Source organism: Chlamydotis macqueenii, chromosome 6 (assembly GCF_036417535.1).
Source record: "Chlamydotis macqueenii isolate bChlMac1 chromosome 6, bChlMac1.mat, whole genome shotgun sequence".
Classification (NCBI taxonomy): domain Eukaryota; kingdom Metazoa; phylum Chordata; class Aves; order Otidiformes; family Otididae; genus Chlamydotis; species Chlamydotis macqueenii.
This window is the reverse complement of record NC_141561.1, coordinates 40,627,285-40,646,039: the sequence shown is the minus strand read 5'-3', so window position 1 is coordinate 40,646,039 and position 18,755 is coordinate 40,627,285. Positions and strand designations below refer to the sequence as shown.

General features: G+C 46.7%; 1 protein-coding gene across 3 annotated transcripts in view; it reads right to left on the bottom strand.

Annotated features, from left to right (window-relative positions):
• Nucleotides 1–2,840: 2,840 nt before the first annotated feature.
• Nucleotides 2,841–18,755, bottom strand: part of TRPM8 (transient receptor potential cation channel subfamily M member 8) — a 34,950-nt gene continuing 19,035 nt past the window's right edge. For 2 of the 3 annotated variants that reach the window (XM_086751071.1, XM_086751070.1), the window contains 9 exons: nt 17,186–17,277; nt 16,099–16,240; nt 15,339–15,510; nt 14,918–15,095; nt 12,291–12,481; nt 10,058–10,157; nt 8,915–8,948; nt 6,313–6,399; nt 2,841–5,162 (listed from right to left, as the gene is read on the bottom strand). In XM_086751071.1, coding sequence (XP_086607197.1) covers nt 6,349–6,399; nt 8,915–8,948; nt 10,058–10,157; nt 12,291–12,481; nt 14,918–15,095; nt 15,339–15,510; nt 16,099–16,240; nt 17,186–17,277 — 960 coding nt within the window. In that variant the 3' untranslated portion in view covers nt 2,841–5,162; nt 6,313–6,348. The remainder of the gene's footprint in view (nt 5,163–6,312; nt 6,400–8,914; nt 8,949–10,057; nt 10,158–12,290; nt 12,482–14,917; nt 15,096–15,338; nt 15,511–16,098; nt 16,241–17,185; nt 17,278–18,755) is intronic. The other variant, XR_015258937.1, reaches the window with a different exon arrangement.

Sequence of the window (18,755 nt, the reverse complement as noted above, 5' to 3'; positions counted from 1 at the left end):
CATTACCACCTTCCGAGCGTGACCTGTTAGCCAATTTCCTACCCATCTTGCAGATGACCCATCCAATCTTGTTCTTGCCAGTTTTCCCACAAGAAAGCTGTGGGAAACTATCAAACAATTTGCTGAAGTCCGGGTAAATAACATAGAATCATAGAATCTCAGGATGGAAAGTGTTGGAAAGGACCTTTCAAGGCCATCCAGTCCAACCCCCGGCAAGGGGCAGGGACATCTCCAACGGGATCAAGTTGTATAACCACTGCTCTCCCCATGACAACAGATGTTATTTTGTTGTGGAAGGTGATCAGGTGAGTCTGGCATGGTTTGCCCTTGGTAAATCCATGCTGGCTTTTCCCAGTCAGTTGCTTCATTGGGTTTGTAATCATTTCCAGGAGGACTTTTTCCATTACTTTACTAGGGACTGGAGTAAGACTAAGGGGACTGTAGTTTCCTGGATCCTCTTTTGGGCCCTTCTTGTAGATGGGTAGGACATTTGCCCTCTTCAAGCCAACAGGGACATTCCCTGATCTCCACAACTTTTCAAATATTATAGATAGCGGCCTGGCCACCTTGTCAGCCATCTCTCAACACCCTGGGGTGGATTCCATCCAAGCCCATAGATTTACGTGGTTTGAGCCCTTGCTGACCAGCCCTTCCTCCACTCCTGCTGGGTTGACACATGCATTATCATAGCTACTTGATCTTGTGATCTGGGGTCCAGCTACGCCAGTAAAGACACAGGCAAAGAAGGTATGGAGAACATCTGCCTTGTCAGAACTAGTAGTGACCAGCTTCCCTGCCACTTTTAGTAACAGGTCTGTGTCTTTCCTCTGTTTCTGCATACTGCTCAAGTATCTGAAGAACCCTCTCTTGTACTTGACACCTTTGGCCAGTGTTCTAGCTGAGCCTTAGCTTTCCTGACTGCACCTCTGCATGCCCTAGCAAGGTTCTTGTAGTCCTTGATGGCTATCCAGCTGCATTTTCACAACTAGTGTGCTGCTTTTTTTTTTTTTCCTTTTAAGCACATCCAAAACTCCATGTTAAACCAGGGTGTTCTCTTGTTCTGCATTCCTGCACGACATCCTTCTCTCTAAACTGGAGAGACATGGGTTTGATGGATGGACCACTCGGTGGATAAGGAGTTGGCTGGATGGCCGCACTCAGAGAGTGGTGGTCAACGGCTCAATGTCCAAGTGGAGACCAGTCACGAGTGGCGTCCCTTAGGGGTCCGTGTTGGGCCCGGCCCTGTTCTGCATCTTTGTCAGCGACATGGACAGTGGGATAGAGTGCACCCTCAGCAAGTTCACCGATGACACCCAGCTGTGTGGTGCTGATGACACACTGGAGGGGAGGAATGCCATCCAGAGGGACCTGGACAGGCTGGAGAGGTGGGCCCGTGCCAACCTCATGAAGTTCAACCAGGCCAAGTGCAAGGTCCTGCACCTGGGTCATGGCAATCCCAGGCACTAATCCAGGCTGGGCAGGGAATGGATTGAGAGCAGCCCTGAGGAGAAGGACTTGGGAGTGCTGGTGGACGAGAAGCTCAACATGAGCCAGCAATGTGCACTTGCAGCCCAGAAGGCCAACCACATCCTGGGCTGCATCAAAAGCAGCGTGGCCAGCAGGTTGAGGGAGGGGATTCTGCCCCTCTGCTCCACTCTGGTGAGACCGCACCTGCAACGCTGCGTCCAGCTCTGGAGCCCCCAACATCAGAAGGACATGGATCAGTTGGAGAGGGTCCAGAGGAGGCCACGCAGATGATGAGAGGGCTAGAGCAGCTCTTCTGTGAGGCCAGGCTGGGAGAGCTGGGGCTGTTCAGCCTGGAGAAGAGGAGGCTCTGGGGAGACCCGATAGCGGTCTTCCAGTACCGCAAAGGGGCCTACAAGAAAGATGGCGAGATGCTGTTCAGTAGGGCCTGTTGCGATAGGACAAGGAGTAATGGTTTTAAAATAGATGGGGGTAGATTTAGATTGGATATTAGGAAAAAAATTTTTACAATGCGAGTTATAGAACACTGGAACAGGTTGCCCAGAGACGTGGTGGAAACCCCATCCCTGGAAACGTTCAAGGCCAGGCTGGATGAGGCTCTGAGCAACCTGATCTGGTTGGGGATGTCCCTGCTCCGTGCAGGGGGGTTGAACTGGATGGGCTTTGAAGGTCCCTTCCAACCCCAACAATTCTATGATTCTTTCCTTCCCTTTGTAGGGGATGGACTGAGGTGGCCACTGCTCATGGGGAAGCCCTGTCTTTTGAGAATTGTCCTTGGTCACCCTTCAGTGAGACTGCCCCGCCCTGCACCACTCCCTGCAGAAGCAAGGTAGGAGCTGAGAAACCGACCAGGAGCCAGCAGCCTAGCTGGGCTCCTGGGCAACGAACGCTCTCTCCAGCTCCAGCTGCCATGAGATGGTGACACCAACCAGCTGGTGGAGGGGTGGGCAGGAGATGAAAGAGCAATTATTCTCAGCAACAAACACATAGGAAATATACAGGGAACAGCAGGAATAGAACTCCAGGACTTCCTTCTCCAAGGCCAGCATCCCCTTGCTCAGCACCCCAACCCATCCACCCCTGTGTAGAGAAGGCCATTCTCCTAAAATCTGTTGCCAGCTTTCTCCTCTGTAGCATCGAGACCCAGGCCAGAAGGATCTTCTTGCATCTGTGAAAGTAATAGGACTTTCAGAACAGGGACTGACTCTACTGGAAGACCTTTCCGTCATGAACTGACATTGTTGCTCTCCATCTCTGCACAGAATACGTGGGGCAAAAGAAAGGTAGGACCAAGGCCCTTGCACTTCAGGGCCCAAGGTTTCAGCCATTTTGCTTCCACAAAGATGACACACAGGTAAGGTGAAGAAGCAGGACTGTTTATTTGCGGAAGACCAAGAGGAGGGATAGGCTGGGAGCAGGTGAAGGGGAGGGGCAGGGCCCACGGGCTGGAGCTGTCCTAGAGGGCAGGGAGAGGCCAGGAGCCACCCAACCTTCTGTAGAGAGTCTACAGGTTCTCTATCCTTGGCTGGGCGGTCCCAGGTCCCTGGTCCCCTGCCAGGACACCCACAACACCCAGCCAAGCAGCCGGTTGGTGCTGGGCTTTGGAGGGAGCAGAGGGCTGAGTGCTCCCCGGGCAGCTGCGGTGCCACCCTGCCACCAAATCCCAGCTGGGCCAGGGCTCCATCGGCATCTCCAGGTGCAATGAGCCTGGAAAGGAGCCCACAGGGCCGTGCGCCCAAGGGAAGGGAGCGTGCGTGGGGTGCAGGCTGGCGGCGAAGGGCTGCAGCGGCAGGCACAGACAGACTCTGGGGTTTTGAGTTTTCAGAACATGGTTCAAAGTTACAGTCAGCATTTTACAAGAGAACAGATCACCAGAGCTGCTGGCGAGTACGCTGCAGGCTTTATATGTGAAAGGAATGAACAAAAAGCACATTTTTCACATTCAAGGCATACAAATGACATAGGAAAAAAGAATTTCTAGAAAGGAAACTTAGCTTGCATCATAAATTATTGAGATAACTGAAGTCAGTGAAAGCCTGAGTCCTTTATAAACTTTTTAACAGCAACACATAAACATTTCCACACGTAAACAAGCAACGCTGCTATTGATAGTGCTGTACCCCCCAGGATCCTGTAACGCATGGCATGAAGTAATGTGAAGCAGCAAGAAAAGAGCAGTCACCCTCTGATAACGCCTCATCACACTTTCCTCTGTCAGGGAACATCACGCTGCCCCCTCAGTCAGGAAGCTGCACCTCAACCAGCTACATCCCAGAAGTAGAAACATTCCCCATGTACAACAGCGTTTCATGTCCCCATACCGAAGGAAACACCAAAACACACAAAACTCTCTTGTCTTCACTGTCTTGGACCAACATGTTTTCACGGCAGCCATGGACTGGAACATGCTCTTGCGCACAGGCTTTGTGATGGTTGTATTTCCACTGGTCAAGGTGACTCACCTGGGGAATGTTCTGCTTCAGCCAGAATTCCCTCTCCACCTTCCTAACTACTCACCTGGAGAGCTCATGTGGCACCCATGTAAGCACCTGTATATTCTGCCTGACAGCCCTCAGGTGAGCCGCAGGCCACGGTAAAGTGTATGGACCACAACAGCCAGTGCCAGGCAAAAGGAAAACCCTACACCTTCAAAACCAAACATCTTGGGAGGTCGTTCCTAGACACTAGGGATAAAGATGGATACAATGCTTTGCAAGGTCAATAAATGCCATTTGTAGTGGTTTCCCTTCAGTTGGTCGTGCACCCAGTGATACAAAACGCCACAAAATTCAGCTGCGGTTTTAGACAGGAAGCAGAAAGAGCAATCTCACCCCAGGAAGCATCACAATATTTAAAGCTGGCCACCAAATCTCTTCCCCGTTTCAAAAGGCAAACATCTGCAGACAGATGTCAAATGAATTGCAGTGCTCCCAGTTTACAAATTATCACGGAAGAAACGAGCAAGGATCGCACGCAAGGCCTTCAGAAACACTTTCCAGATGAATTAAGTCTCTCCCATCAGAGGCTGTAATAGCTGAGCTTCTGCACTGCTGCACAGTTCCAGGTAGAGTGGGAAGAAGTCCACACCGTTCACGCAGAGTCTGAGATGCGGGTGCACGGTTGGACCAAAGGCTGTCCTTCCTCCACGAGGATGATGCTGAAACACACTGTGTTCTGGCACACCAGCTTTATGGACCTCAGCAGGTCAGACAGACAGACCATGCAAGCAAAGCTAGAGCTGGCTACCACATGAAGGAAAGGGGAGGGAGATTGACTCATTGAAACAAGCAATTAGTGGCTAAAGGAAACACATGAACGGGCCCCTTGGAGTGAAATTGAAAAGCAAAGTGATTTTGGCAGCAGCAGCAGCACTCTTGGAATTAGGAGTGCTTTTTACCAGCAGCTGACAAGGACTAATTGCTGCCATTGAACGTAGGGGAGATGAGGAAAAAGGAGAGCTTGGGTAACATGGGAGTCCTGCCAGGAGATGAACAGTCATCTTAATGTTTTACCATCATCTTGCAACAAGCAGAAAGGGCTGTTTTACCTAAAAAAAAAAAAACCCCTAAAAAAATCCAAGTAGCTCCTGCTGAGACACTGACACTCTGGTGGATCAGTTACCATTTGCTCGGTGGTTTCTGCCAGCTCAGAGAAGACGACTCTTGAAGAATCAATACCTGTGTGAGCAAAAGAAACACTTTAGAGTCGAGCTCCCAGCCCACCTCATCGTTTTGCTTTCATCCTCGCGACATCGGCTCAGACAATCGGAACTTGGGATCAAGGAGCTCTTTGCAGCACCCATCCAGAACACCTGGAACAGCCAATCCAGCATCTCCTGGAGATAGTCAGCGCAGATACAAGTGCTCGCTTTCAGATGAGAGAGCACAATGCAGACATCTGCTTCCTGTCAGACACTGACTTCACCGTTCACACCATGACCTTACTACGGTGGACGGCCAAGGCTCGGCTTCAGAGCCAGGGCAATCACAACCGGGATGCCGTCTAGTTTATCGGGTGTAAACTGGAAGGGACTCTGTTTTTTCAAGACATTGATTATATATAATGAGAGGTTGTCTCCACAAGCTCCATCATAAACAGGTATCATCTTTCCCACCCTAGCTAACTATAATTCATCCACCCCTTTCTACAGATGATGACGAGATTGGCGGTTCCTCGCGTGACTGTTCCAAACACTCTCCAGCCATCATCTTCCATCATCTTTCTTGAAGCCTAGTGCTAACACTGGATGCCGTCCCCAACAGAGGATTCGTGGCACTATCAGCAGCAGGATTACTACTTCATACATCTCACAGACAACAAAACACCAGCTATTTAATGTTCCACTTCAGACACTTTTCTGGAGAGCTGCTGTCTCATCAGGCTTCCCCCCATTTTATGCCTGCGTAGCCAGAAATTCCCAGGTAACTGTTAAATTTGCATTTGGTCTTACTGAATTGCCACCTATTTTTCAGTTAAACTCGGTTACCTTTGAGCTGAGCCAGCGCTGTTTTGAGGTGGACAGACAAGATGTCCTCCAGAATTCTAAAATAACTTTGTGTTACTCGCAGTTTTTCAAAGGCAAGGGAGCAAAATAAGAAATTTTAAACCCTGTCAAAAAAATCTTAGAAAGACCAGATGGAAAAATCATATTTTTCAGGGAAAAAAAAAAAAACAAATGAGGAAGAGAATTTTTTAGCTCTTACTTAATTTCCAATATTAGACAACATCACTAATTAATACTAACTCTTCTTCCAAAGGCATACCAATTTAACATCACAGATGCTGAAAACTTATTTGAGTCAGAGAACAGATTTAAGGAGGGCTTACCCTGCTCAGGTGGCTGCTCTTGGCTTTCAGCTGCATTCATTTGATTTTGCTGGAGATCTCTTTCAGCAGGCCTTTCAAATCAGAGAGCTTAAGAATGGAGAGAGGAAAAAAAAAAAAAAAAAAAAAGCTGCTTTGTGTCTATAAAGTCAACCTAACTCATTCCAACAGGTGTTTGCAGCTTGGGATGAAGGGAAAGAGAATAAAACAAGCAAGCGGTAGCAGGTACCTTAAAATACCCTAGAGCATGCATACCCCAGAAAATACTGTAGGACATCAGCAATAACAGAACTTATCTGAACTGCTGCCTGCCTGGCGACCCTGCAGAGAGCAGCCAACGCTCCGAAAGCAGCAATTGGCTGCTTGTTATATTCAGTAGTCACATTGTGGTGGCCAATGAAGGAGTGCTCATAGTGCTTTTCGCAGGAAGGCAGCGCTGATCAGTATAGAATCACAGAGTCATGGAATGGTTTGGGTGGGAAGGGACCTTCAAAGTCCATCCAGTCCAACCCCCCTGCAAGAAGCACGGACATCTCCAACCAGATCAGGTTGCTCAGAGCCCCGTCCAACCTGGCCTGGAATGTTTCCAGGGATGGGGCATCCACCACCTCTCTGGGCAACCTGGGCCAGTGTGCCACCACCCTCATTGTAATTTTTTTTTTTCCTAATATCCACTCTAAATCTAATCTAAATAGAGGGAAACACTATTTTGAAACCATTACCCCTTGTCCTGTCACAACAGGCCCTGCTGAACAGCCTCTCCCCATCTTTCCCTGCAGCCCCCTTTAGGCACTGGAAGGCCGCTCTCAGGTGTCCCCAGAGCCTCCTCTTCTCCAGGCTGAACAGCCCCAGCTCTCTCCGCCTGGCCTCACAGAAGAGGTGCCCCAGCCCTCTGATCATCTCCGTGGCCTCCTCTGGACCCTCTCCAACTGGTCCACGTCCTTCTGATGTTGGGGGTTCCAGAACCGGATGCAGTGCTGCAGGTGGGGTCTCACCAGAGTGGAGTAGAGGGGCAGAATCCCCTCCCTTGACCTGCTGGCCACGCTTCTCTTGGTGCAGCCCAGGAGGCCATTGGCCTTCTGGGCTGCAAGTGCACATTGCTGGCTCATGTTGAGCTTCTCGTCCACCAGCACTCCCAAGTCCTTCTCCTCAGGGCTGCTCTCAATCCATTCCCTGCCCAGCCTGGATTAGTGCCTGGGATTGCCATGACCCAGGTGCAGGACCTTGTACTTGGCCTGGTTGAACTTCATGAGGTTGGCATGGGCCCACCTCTCCAGCCTGTCAAAGTCCCCCTGGATGGCATCCCTCCCCTCCAGTGTGTCGTCAGCACCACACAGCTTGGTGTCATCGGTGAACTTGCTGAGGATGCGCTCTATCCCACTGTCCATGTCACCGACAAAGATGTTGAACAGGGCCGCGCCCAACACGGACCCCTGAGGGACGCCACTCGTGACCGGTCTCCACTTGGACATTGAGCCGTTGACCACCACTCTCTGAGTGCGGCCATCCAGCCAACTCCTTATCCACCGAGTGGTCCGTCCATCAAACCCATGTCTCTCTAGTTTAGAGAGAAGGCTCACAGAACATCAGGTACAATTTGGGTATTACTTTTCAGTAGAGAATTAAAATTTTTGTTATTTCCTTTCAGTTTCAAGAGGTGCATCACCGGACACATAGCTGCTCACTATTTCCATTTCACTCTTGAAAGCAAGCTATCTTTTTTTTTTTTTTAATCTAAATTCTTTAACAGCAATCGAAAGAAGCATTCTGGAGTATATATGGGTTTTTTCACCCTTGGACTCTTAAGCTGCCTGTTCTTCACACTAAAGCAACTCCCCACTTCAGAGGAGAAATACCTAATTCAATCAAGCCCTCAAAAAAATACCCATTATGAAGGTCTTTTCAGTAGCACAATCATAAAAAGTACTTGTATGACAGTTCTGACAGTGACGTGCTCTCTAGTCGATCAGTAGCTTTATATTGCTTCAACACCAGATGTTCCGGTGAATCAGACGAGAATTGGTCACTTTAATAACAATTAAAGGTCTTCCTACCCTGCACTATGTATGGAGCAGGCTTTGTTTACCCAGCAGGTGTTGCCTGTGCTGTCTGAAGGCTCGCCACAATATAGCTGAACCGCCACTTCATTTTATAAGCAGAGGTTAAACTAACAACAAAAAAATTGGATGAATTACCTCATGCCTTCAGCATTAGAAGCTAAACCTGAACATGTATTTGAGGAGGGTACACTCGAAGGATGTCATGCCCCTTCTTCCCATCGGTGTTTCATGGGTCTGTTATGCAGCACAATATTGCAGTTTTATAAGACAGAAGTTATTTTTACTTCTACTCCATCCAATAAGGCATACTGAGAAGCACTACTTCAATGCCAAACAAGCATCTTTCTACTTCATTTTCCAGCACAACATGAAGCTACATATGGAATTGAAGGAGCAAAGGAGTACGTTAAAAAGACCAATTAAAATGGACTCCTTGCAACAGTAACAAAGACTGCACACGACTCTCGGTGATGCTCATTTTCCTTGGGGACCACTACCTGCTTTACCAGAGGCACATACCGCAGAGAAGTCTGAAACACACATACCTTGGCATCCAGTTGTCTAAATCGATGCACCATCCTGAAAACAGAAAGAGGACAGAGAGTAGAAGGCTGAGTCCAGGTATTAGAGAAGCCTTGGCTAACCCCCCTCCTCTCTTGACAAAACTGAAAACGTACAAATTACCGTTAGCGCTGTGCTATTCCATTTTCCTTGTCAAGACTCTTCTGCTTCCAGTAGAAAAGCTATTTCTTTTTATTTGTTTGGCTTCCTATCCAAAGCTGAGCGCCTCTGGGTAGTCTTAACCTAAACAGTTGCATGTGGACAGCAATGTCCCCAGCAAGGGCAGAGGGGCATGGAAGAGTCTGGTCTTTCCCATCCATTCTTATCGGCTCTTCCCTTCATTTGGTTTAGGAAAACAGTCAAGCTGCTGGAAGCTAGCTACAGAATTACGCCATCGGACACAGCAGGTTACTGTGGCTGTTTTCTAGCTTGCTTTATATTTCTCTTTCCCCTTATACTATCACTCTGAAAACATTGAGACAGATCCCAAAGATCTGGCAGTCAAAGAAGAGTAGTCCAAGTCACCAAGCGTCAAATATCAGCATTCCAAACAGCGCACTCCCCTCTCCAGAGGTCTTTCCTACTCATGCTGTCAAGTACTGACCTCTGTATAGACCAAGGCCATGGGAATTCTTGATATTCCAGGTCTCACCACTAAAAATTCTCTGATAACTGCATAACGTCACAAACCTAGCCAGCTATAGCACTGCTTTCCACAATGAGGCCTCAGGACACTACAGGAAGACAACATTTTCTCCTCTGGTGGTATAATAGAAGGATTCCAGTACAGAAAGGTAAAAGAATTTGAGAAATACTGGGACAGATATTGGGAACAAGTGTGTTTAGTACATCTACCCAGCTACGACGTGCATCATATCTCACTACAACCCTCACAATATTGCCATTAGCATTTTCCCAGCCCAATCAACTATTTCTGAAGACATCTTGAGCAGCTGACAAAAACACCATCATCTTACTTAAAAAAAAAATAAAAAGAAAAGGCACCTTTATGCTGGGTTTATTTATCTACTCATCAGTTTGTAAACATTTAGAGCTGCTGGAAACTTGACTTCACTAAAAATATTAAACAGAAAGGTGAGAGTGAAGACAAAGAAGGGCAGACGTACTCTTCTGACGAATCATTCGCTTTGGTATTGATTTTGACAAGGTAGTTTTCCTTCATGACAGCTTCCCATGCCAGAATTTCATTGTCCTCATTTTTTGAGCCTAGGAAATTAGGTGAAGAAAAAAAAAAACCAAACAAACAACACTAGATTCAGTTAATTTTTCTTTCCAATGCTGTGATGCAAAAAGGCTGGGTTAATGCTTGCATTCAGAGGCTTAGCGATTCCCTTCTCTGCATCCAGAGCGTTTGCAGCCCCACTTCCCACCAGTGGCACAGCTCTGGTAAGGGTGGCATTAATGCATTTTACTGTATTTTTTTTAACCAGAGTTGGTTAAAAAAAAAGAGAAAATACAAACCAGGAAAACCCAACAAGCTCCAGAAGTCTTTCTGGAATTTTTTGAGGCTTGGTGAACAGGAGTGCTTTGTGAAACATCAACCCCTTCAACAGGCGTAGGATGTTCCAGGAACTTCCTCCCTGGGTTTAAGCTTTCTACTTGTTTCTACATTGTCCCATATCAGATCATATGGAATAACACGTGTTAAGAATCATATTGCGTAACTTATTGAAATAAAACATTTCAGGATGACCACAGAATCATAGAATCTTAAGGTTGGAAAAGACCTCCAAGATCATCAAGTCCAACCGTCAGCCCAACACCACCATGCCCACTAAACCATGTCCTGCAGTGCCACATCTGCACGTTCTTTGAACACCTCCAGGGATGGTGACTCCACCACTGCCCTGGGCAGCCTGTTCCAGTGCCTGACGATTCTGTCAGTAAAGAAATTTCTCCTAATATCCAACCTAAACCTCCCCTGCTGCAACTTGAGGCCATTTCCTCTTGTCCTATCATGAGTTACTTGGGAAATGAGACCAACACCCGCGTCCCTACAACTTCCTGTTGATGCTGTAAATTAGAGTGACACAGAACAAATGACTTTGAGGCAAAGTTCTCCAGGATAATACTTCTGCATTTTATCCTGCTTCAACAGGACAGCACAAACCACATGGGTTTTAATGAAATAAAAGTTAGCTGACACAAAAGATGCCCACAGCTGGCAAATGACTGAAGTCCCATTCCCTCCACCCAGTGCTCCTCTGACCTCACATAGCCTCAGTTGTTCTCCCAGATACCAACAGGCATTTAAACACCCAAATCCCAACCATTTCCATCAAACTAATCTAACAGAAGCGTGGCCAGCAGGTCGAGGGAGGGGATTCTGCCCCTCTGCTCTGCCCTGGTGAGACCCCACCTAGAGTACTGTGTCCAGTTCTGGAGCCCCCAACACAAGAAGGACATGGACCAGTTGGAGAGGGTCCAGAGGAGGCCACAGAGATGATGAGAGGGCTGGAGCATCTCTCCTATGAGGCCAGGCTGAGAGAGCTGGGTCTGTTCAGCCTGGAGAAGAGGAGGCTCCGGGGAGACCTTATAGCGGTCTTCCAGTACCTCAAGGGGGCCTACAAGAAAGATGGGGAGAGGCTGTTTAGTAGGGCCTGTTGCAATAAGACAAGGAGTAATGGTTTTAAAATAGAGGGGGGTAGGATTTAGATTGGATATCAGGAAGAAATTTTTTACACTGAGGGTGGTGGAGCACTGGCCCAGGTTGCCCAGAGAGGTGGTGGATGCCCCATCCCTGGAAACGTTCCAGGCCAGGTTGGCCAGGGCTCTGAGCAACCTGATCTGTTTGGAGATGTCCCTGCTCCTTCTTGCAGGGGGTTGAACTAGATGACCTTTGAAGGTCCGTTCCAACCCTAACCATTCTATCATTCTATGATTCTACATACATGAGGTAATTCTGCCTCAAAATATCATGGACAAGAAAGTACTGGATAACTGCACAGTACTCAAGTGAAGTAGGTCTCATGGTAGAATACAAAAGCTCTCTAACCAAACCAAAACCAAAGCTCAACTGGAGTTTTATCATAAGGAGTTAACAGTTTAAGTCCCCACATCGCAGAGAGCGCACCTTGAGTACTGAAGGAAGATTACAGCTGAGAAACAGCCAGGAGCTTTGATTTGACTCTTACTGAAGATATTTCCAGCAACACAGTGGTTTCACGTTTGATGGAGAACATGAATGAGCTGATCCTCATTTCCAGTACAACCACCTCCTTCAAGGTCTACATCGCCCTTGAAAATTTCCCAAAACACTAACTGTCTGGTTTAAGCGTACCATGCCAGCTCTCCTGCCACAGAGCTGATTTCTAGGCAGTAAGGAACAATCCTACTCACAGCAAATAGACGGCTCTTTACTTTCATTCTTACAGCAGCACCTGAAACATTTCCTCATCACCATGAATATATAGGCAAAGATGACGAATGGGAAGGGAATAGTCAAGCGATTGCAGTATTCTTGGACCAAGAAGTAACGCTGGAACTTCCACACCTGGTCGTTGTTCTCTTGTACGGATCCAACGGTGTAACTAACAAGTGAAAAAAGAGAAAATACGTACAGCGTCAGTTATTCAAAGACCTCCATCAGACCCAAGGAACACAGCGTTGCTCTTTATCATATCAGGGCATGTTTTCATAAAGTCATACTGAAGCAGGCAATTTTTACTGATTGGCAGCTTACCAAGTTTGTTCTCCTTTTGAAAAAAGAAATTTGAAAATTAGAAGAACAAAGACAGTGGGAAAAAAAAACCCTGAAGATATGGATGAACTGGAAAAAAATGGGAACAGGGAGAAAAATGCTCCACATACTTTCACTACCTTAGCTCTAGGCAATTTTCTCCCAGCCTAGACACATGAGAACAGGATGCATCCTTGCAAGATATTGTGTCTCATTAATTCATCATTTAACTTCCTTCTAAGCAAAAAAAAAAAAAAACCTCCTCCATCTTAAAACAGAACATTTACAAAAAATGAAAAGCTCCTGAGATTTTTAGTAGAGGCATTAAGAATGCTCCAGGCATGGATCAAACCTACTGTACTAAGGACTGTATGGACCCAGCAAAGCAACAACCGCAAGAGCAAGCAGCTCACAAACTGCCTGACCTTTCATTGCTGATATTAAACAGCAGATGGACGCTTCCAAAACGTCCGTGTTGAGATCCTAACAGACCCTTTGCAGGAGAGAAGCTAAAAACTCTTCACCTGGTGGAAATTATCTATTGTCTCAGAAGATAAATACAATCTTGAATTTCAGAAGTATCTATCTAAAATGTAATATTCATCCTTTTCAGCTAATGCATACTGGATGCAAAGAAAAAGTTGGATTTCTCTTGTTAAAATTAATATGTAATTGTAATTACAACCTGTATAGACATTGATTGGACTGGTGTCTAAAAAGACATCAGCATTATTAAAGACTGACAAATACTATGTGCACACTGGAGGAGCCATCACAGATTCACACATTTCTAATCGTATCAAGAAAAAAAAACATCTGGGATTACTGTTTGCCCATCGAGTTTCTTGAGTCCAGCACAATCCAGCGCTCCCCGCTGAAGACGTCCAGTCTGTTGTTCAAACGAACTATGGGAAAATGAACTAAAGCTCCGAGAGCCTCATTAGAGAATTCATGCTGGGCCCTTCCGCAAAATAACCTGATCTGGCAAAAGCTAGGTTTTTATTGGTGCAACCATACAAACCGGAGCGTTTACCATTAGAAGCTGTTAAAATAAGTGTTTTAACAAATATCAAAGGCTTCTAGGGTACAGCTGGCTAATTGCTATACTTTCCTTTATTAATGTGAACTGCTTTCACCCTTTCTAGGCAGTATAAGCATTGTCTCCTCTCCCCAGGGCCTGTGCAGGTTAGGAAAACAGACATACAATAAATAGCTACCCTGCCCCATTCCTAGCTGCCTTGCCTAAAATCACATTTCTGACTGTCTTTGGGGTCCAGGTCAGCACGGGAAGAAGGGTTCAGAGCAGAGCTGAAGCGTTCTCAGCTGATCACAGTAACACATCTCATGTCAGGCCAGGAAAAATTGGCACTGTCGTTCGGAAGGGAGATCCTTTTTAGGCAAACCAAGGTATCTTCAAAACGCACATAAATGAACACAGTGGACCTCAAGAAAAATGCCCAGGGGTTGTAAGTATTGTTGTTACACTGCAAGGGAGCGTAAAGCAGAACAGAAGCACAATGTGCACAACAGCCACCACTTTTATTTGGCACTTCAGTGCTGCTTATATGATAAGGTCAGCGGTTACCAGCACCGCATTGCGGGTGTCTGATCCATCCGCATGGTGTAACGCCTCACAAGATGCCAGAACAGGCCTCCTGACTGGTAGACCCACAGATAAATTACCATACAAAACCAGAGGCGATAGCATTTTTCAAGACAAAGTCCTTTTGTACGTCCCAAGGAGATGCGGCCCGTTGCCTGTGGTCTAAGTCAGAACAATAAATAGCAGGTCCACCAGAGCAGTAACACACCCGTGGTCACCAGACAGCAGTTCTGATTAATAAAACCACCAAGTAATAAAGAGACTGCAATAACAACTCATTTATTCAGTCTGGCAAGGTCAGTTGTGCAGCAACTCATAGTTGGTAAAGCACTGACCAGGCTGTCACCCCCCATGTGAACCACTGGGGTTTGTAACAAGGATGCTTAAGAAGTAGTAAAAGGACAGTCAGCAATCCATCCGCAGCGCATTGCACCAATTTTGATCAGACTGCTGTGAGAAACACTGAATAATCTTGCCTTTGTGCACCTTCCCACACTACCCTTCACTTGAGAGGCCTCTTTCAAGCCGAGAACCCCGTCCAGACTACTGCCACTAATTCCTCTCCAAAAGACACAGGCAGAGTACAAGGCCTAGCTTCCTGCTGTTTTCCAGGACTCCATTCCCTTTCTCAGAGGGATATCCACACAGAGATCACAAGCAAGCGATCACTCCCTCGTTACGTACCCGAACATGGCCACAAGCAGGTTCACAAGGAGGATGTTAGTTGAGAGCATGTAAATGCAGACAAGGGGAATGGTAATCCACTCCGGGAAGCGAGGTTGGTTGTTGGCATCCAGCTCCACGCACAAAGGCTTGGATTCGTTCCCAGAAAAGGTGCAGCGGTCAAAACTGTAGGTGGTACCTCAAGAGGGCGAGAGCAGAGAGTAAACAGTCAGCCCTCTCCCCCTCTTTCTGGTGGGTCCAGCCCCAGGTCCTGCCTCTGACCACAATACGTTGGGCCTCCTTCCTCACCTCCCCATCAGACATCAAACCTTGCCTTGTTGCTGCTTGGAGGAAAGGGTTCAACACAGGGACTGGACAACCACCGAAAGGACAGAGCCTCCTACCCACCCGCCCAGGAGACATTCCCACAGAAGATAGCTACCATCAACATCGTCAGGGTATTGACCAAACATAGCCAGGTACGGCTCGTAGATGACAGATCGAAAGATCCACTCCCAGCGGTGCTCATTCTTCCTCAGGATGCCTTGCCTGGCCACACCAAAGGCCACCATCCACACAGCAAAGAGGAAGAGGAAGAAGAAGACATCTATCATCTGAAAAAGGACAACCAGCAAATGCATCAGTGCCCACTCCATGCCTGTTGGAAGTCACGTATAGCTTTTTTTCCTCCCTGATATGATATTAGGGTGCAGAACAAACAGGAAAGCCTACACAAGTTAGCATCATTTTAATGCAGAATGCAGCTTCAAAAATTTATAGTCACCAACACACACACAAATAATTGAGCATTCCCACTCAGGCATCTTCACAAACGTTTACGCAACCAGAAAGCCAAGGCTCATTTCAGAACACAGCCCCAAGCATCTTTGTTATTAGACCTACTCAAAAACTTTTGAAAACCACTGAAACATTTGAGCCATGTAAGACAAAAACTACCAGAAAACAAATTTCCTCTTCTGTTCTTCAGCCTGATCTTTCTTCTCTCCTTGTGCGGAGGGAGAGAAAAAGGCCCTGCTCTTAATTATGGCCTCTTTAAATCTTAATTAATCCTGTTTAGCGGATTTAAGGAGAAGGAGAGAACTTGCTGCCATCATCAAAAGGGTGCTGATTTTCACTCGTGAGGAAAAACAAGGTGCCACGTCATTTATTTAGACTCCCCTGAATAGCTGCCAGAACCTTACCATCCTCTGCAGCATAATAATTTTGGGTCCTAGATTCCTGCTGACTGTGAAAATATGGATCAGCCTCAGAGTGAAAACGATGTAGTCCAGACAGAAGATGACTCTCCCAGAATACCAAGAGCTTTCATCAGATGAGTGAAGCCTGATGGAGACAGTAAAAGAAAATGAAGAGAAGCGTTGGGTAAAGCATGCAGAAGTCAGGTAAAAATACACTGAAGCACTGGCATGGGGAGTGGAAAATGAGTGACTGGAAAACAGAGTAGGGCCCCATGCCTTCTCCCACCCCCTCCCACCCGATGACAGGTAGTAGGACTGGTTAGTGCATGTCTTGTTTGCACACCTCCTACCTCAGCCGCATCACCGCTGTGCCTCCTCTTCCCCTCTACAACTATTACCAGCAAAGAAACCTTGTACCTTTAACTACTCCCAGAGCCCTCCAAAAACATCCCAGTGCAATGGCCACTCTGCTGCACTGAGGAACGAGAACTAAGTTACAGCTGACTGAACAATTACACTGCAAAATGTGTTTCCATCATTTCTTTGTCATGGTTGTTAGCTCACCCGTTGATGTAAAACAGCTTACGTGAGCTAATGACTTTGCAAGTACAACTGCAGTGCCCTTAAACACAACGCCAAAGCTCAAAGACTCCAGATTATCATACTACGTAGTCAATGATAGGAGTCAGAAAATCCCAGAGAACTTCTGACACTCAGTCAGTCTTGAAGACACTGTCATGGAACCTAAGTCCATTTCAATCATCTTCTTGTAAACGTGCTCATGCCAAGCTAAGCATTAAGAAGGGGAGTGCTGCTGGCCCAGAAGGATCTGAGTTTAAGTAAGTGACCTTTGATTCCAGGGATAGACTCAACTTCCATTAAACAAAAAAGAGAAAATATTGCATGCAGATGTTGCCCCAATCCCTTTATTTCTTTATTTGCTTTTACAGATTTGAAGTCAAGACTTGGCAGTATTTGGGACTCTCGTAAAGAACAAGGAGCTTTATGAACATGTTGTTTCCCAAAAATCTTGTACGTTGTACTCAAAATCCAGAAATGAAGCAAAGCCACAAGAACAGATACAACTCACCTGAACACAATCCCTGCTATGAAGTAGAAGATGGCTAGAGTATCCATAACATTCCACAGATCCGAGAAATACTTACTGCCATTCATGTACCACTAGTAAGGAAAGAGAGCAGAAAGTAACCACCACACGTGCTTTTGATCCAAGATGAAGATTTAATTTCTTCTTTTAATTACCTGGCTCTCTATTTCTGAATTGCAAGTCTAGTGACCATCTCTGCCCATTCCCAGACTGACCGGTACTGCACTCTGGATCCAGAGTTTGTGCAAGAACCAACTTCTGGATCCAAGTCAGAGGTGACTCATTAGGACAAGAAGCTTAACCAGAAGTCTCTGCCAGGCCTGAAGAAATAAACTGAGTCCCTCATCATAACGCTTTTTAATTTTCATTGAAATAATCAAAGCTTAGTACGGATCAGTGAATCTCTAACTGGTTTATCCAAGGAAGGCAATTCTGCTCTGTGCGCTTTTAAGGGAAACAGAGATCAAGGGGAATTTTCTTCTAAATGTAGAAGCTATGAGTAGAGAGCCTCACTTTGCCATTCCAGCTGCACAATTTTTGCAGTTTCATCACGCGATGGGCTGCGTTGCTAGAGCTGGAGAGGTGTGGCTGCTACCGGGGTGTCAGGCACAAGATATTTTACCAGACACTATTTTAGCCTCTTGGGACCCACACACACTTTTCTGACTATTTAAGGTACCAAAAGTTGAGCGCTGAGCAGGGACAGCATGCCTGACACCCATTGTAGTGGGTTGTCTCTGTCTAGTTACTCCTTAAATCAAATTTAAGTTGTCTTGTGCCAGTGAAGCAGTGTTTTACGTGAACAGCTAGACGCATGGGATCCAAAGGCCTTTCGCAGAGCAATAACCGCGTCACTGCACTACAGCTGTATTAATACAGCAGGTTTCAGCCTGATGCCTCTTCCGTTAAGGGCGCATGGAGGAAAGGAAATAGGTTTGGGTCTAAAAGCAGAAACAGAGAAAACAGAGGCAGGTATTTTGTAAACAGCTGAGAACAACCGAGATCGCAGTGCAGCTCAGTCCTTCAAATATCAAGCAGCTCCCACCGCTAAGAGTTAACGTGCACAGAGGTTCTGTCCAGGTTCCCTCTCCGTTTGAGAGAGCAAGGCTTTCCTGCACACCCCACATGTCTGCCCGCTCACCTGGCTGCAGGCTACATCCGCGTGGCTAAGAAGAGAGAGAAAAAGGCACCTCCGCTTTCGCTATTGCCATGACAGCTCTAAATGGCATATCAGGAAGTAGCCAAAAATCTCTAGAACCATCAGAAGTGAAAACAGGCTTCAGCCAGTGGCTTAGGGTTCAGGTACAGTTCAGTTTGGAACGGTGAAACAGTCTGCTTTAAATTTGGAACAATTTCTGGGAGCTGTCACCTCCACAGGCACACCGCTCTAATCAGAGGGCTGATTTCTCCCCAAAACTAGTTCTCTGTCTGCAGCAGCGACAGCGGGACCCCAGGCAACGTTACTGTCACTTTGCCTTTGATGTGAAAATAACTCTTTTTTTTTAAATATTAAGGATAGAGATGCTATTTTTACTGCCACGTTAGACAAACA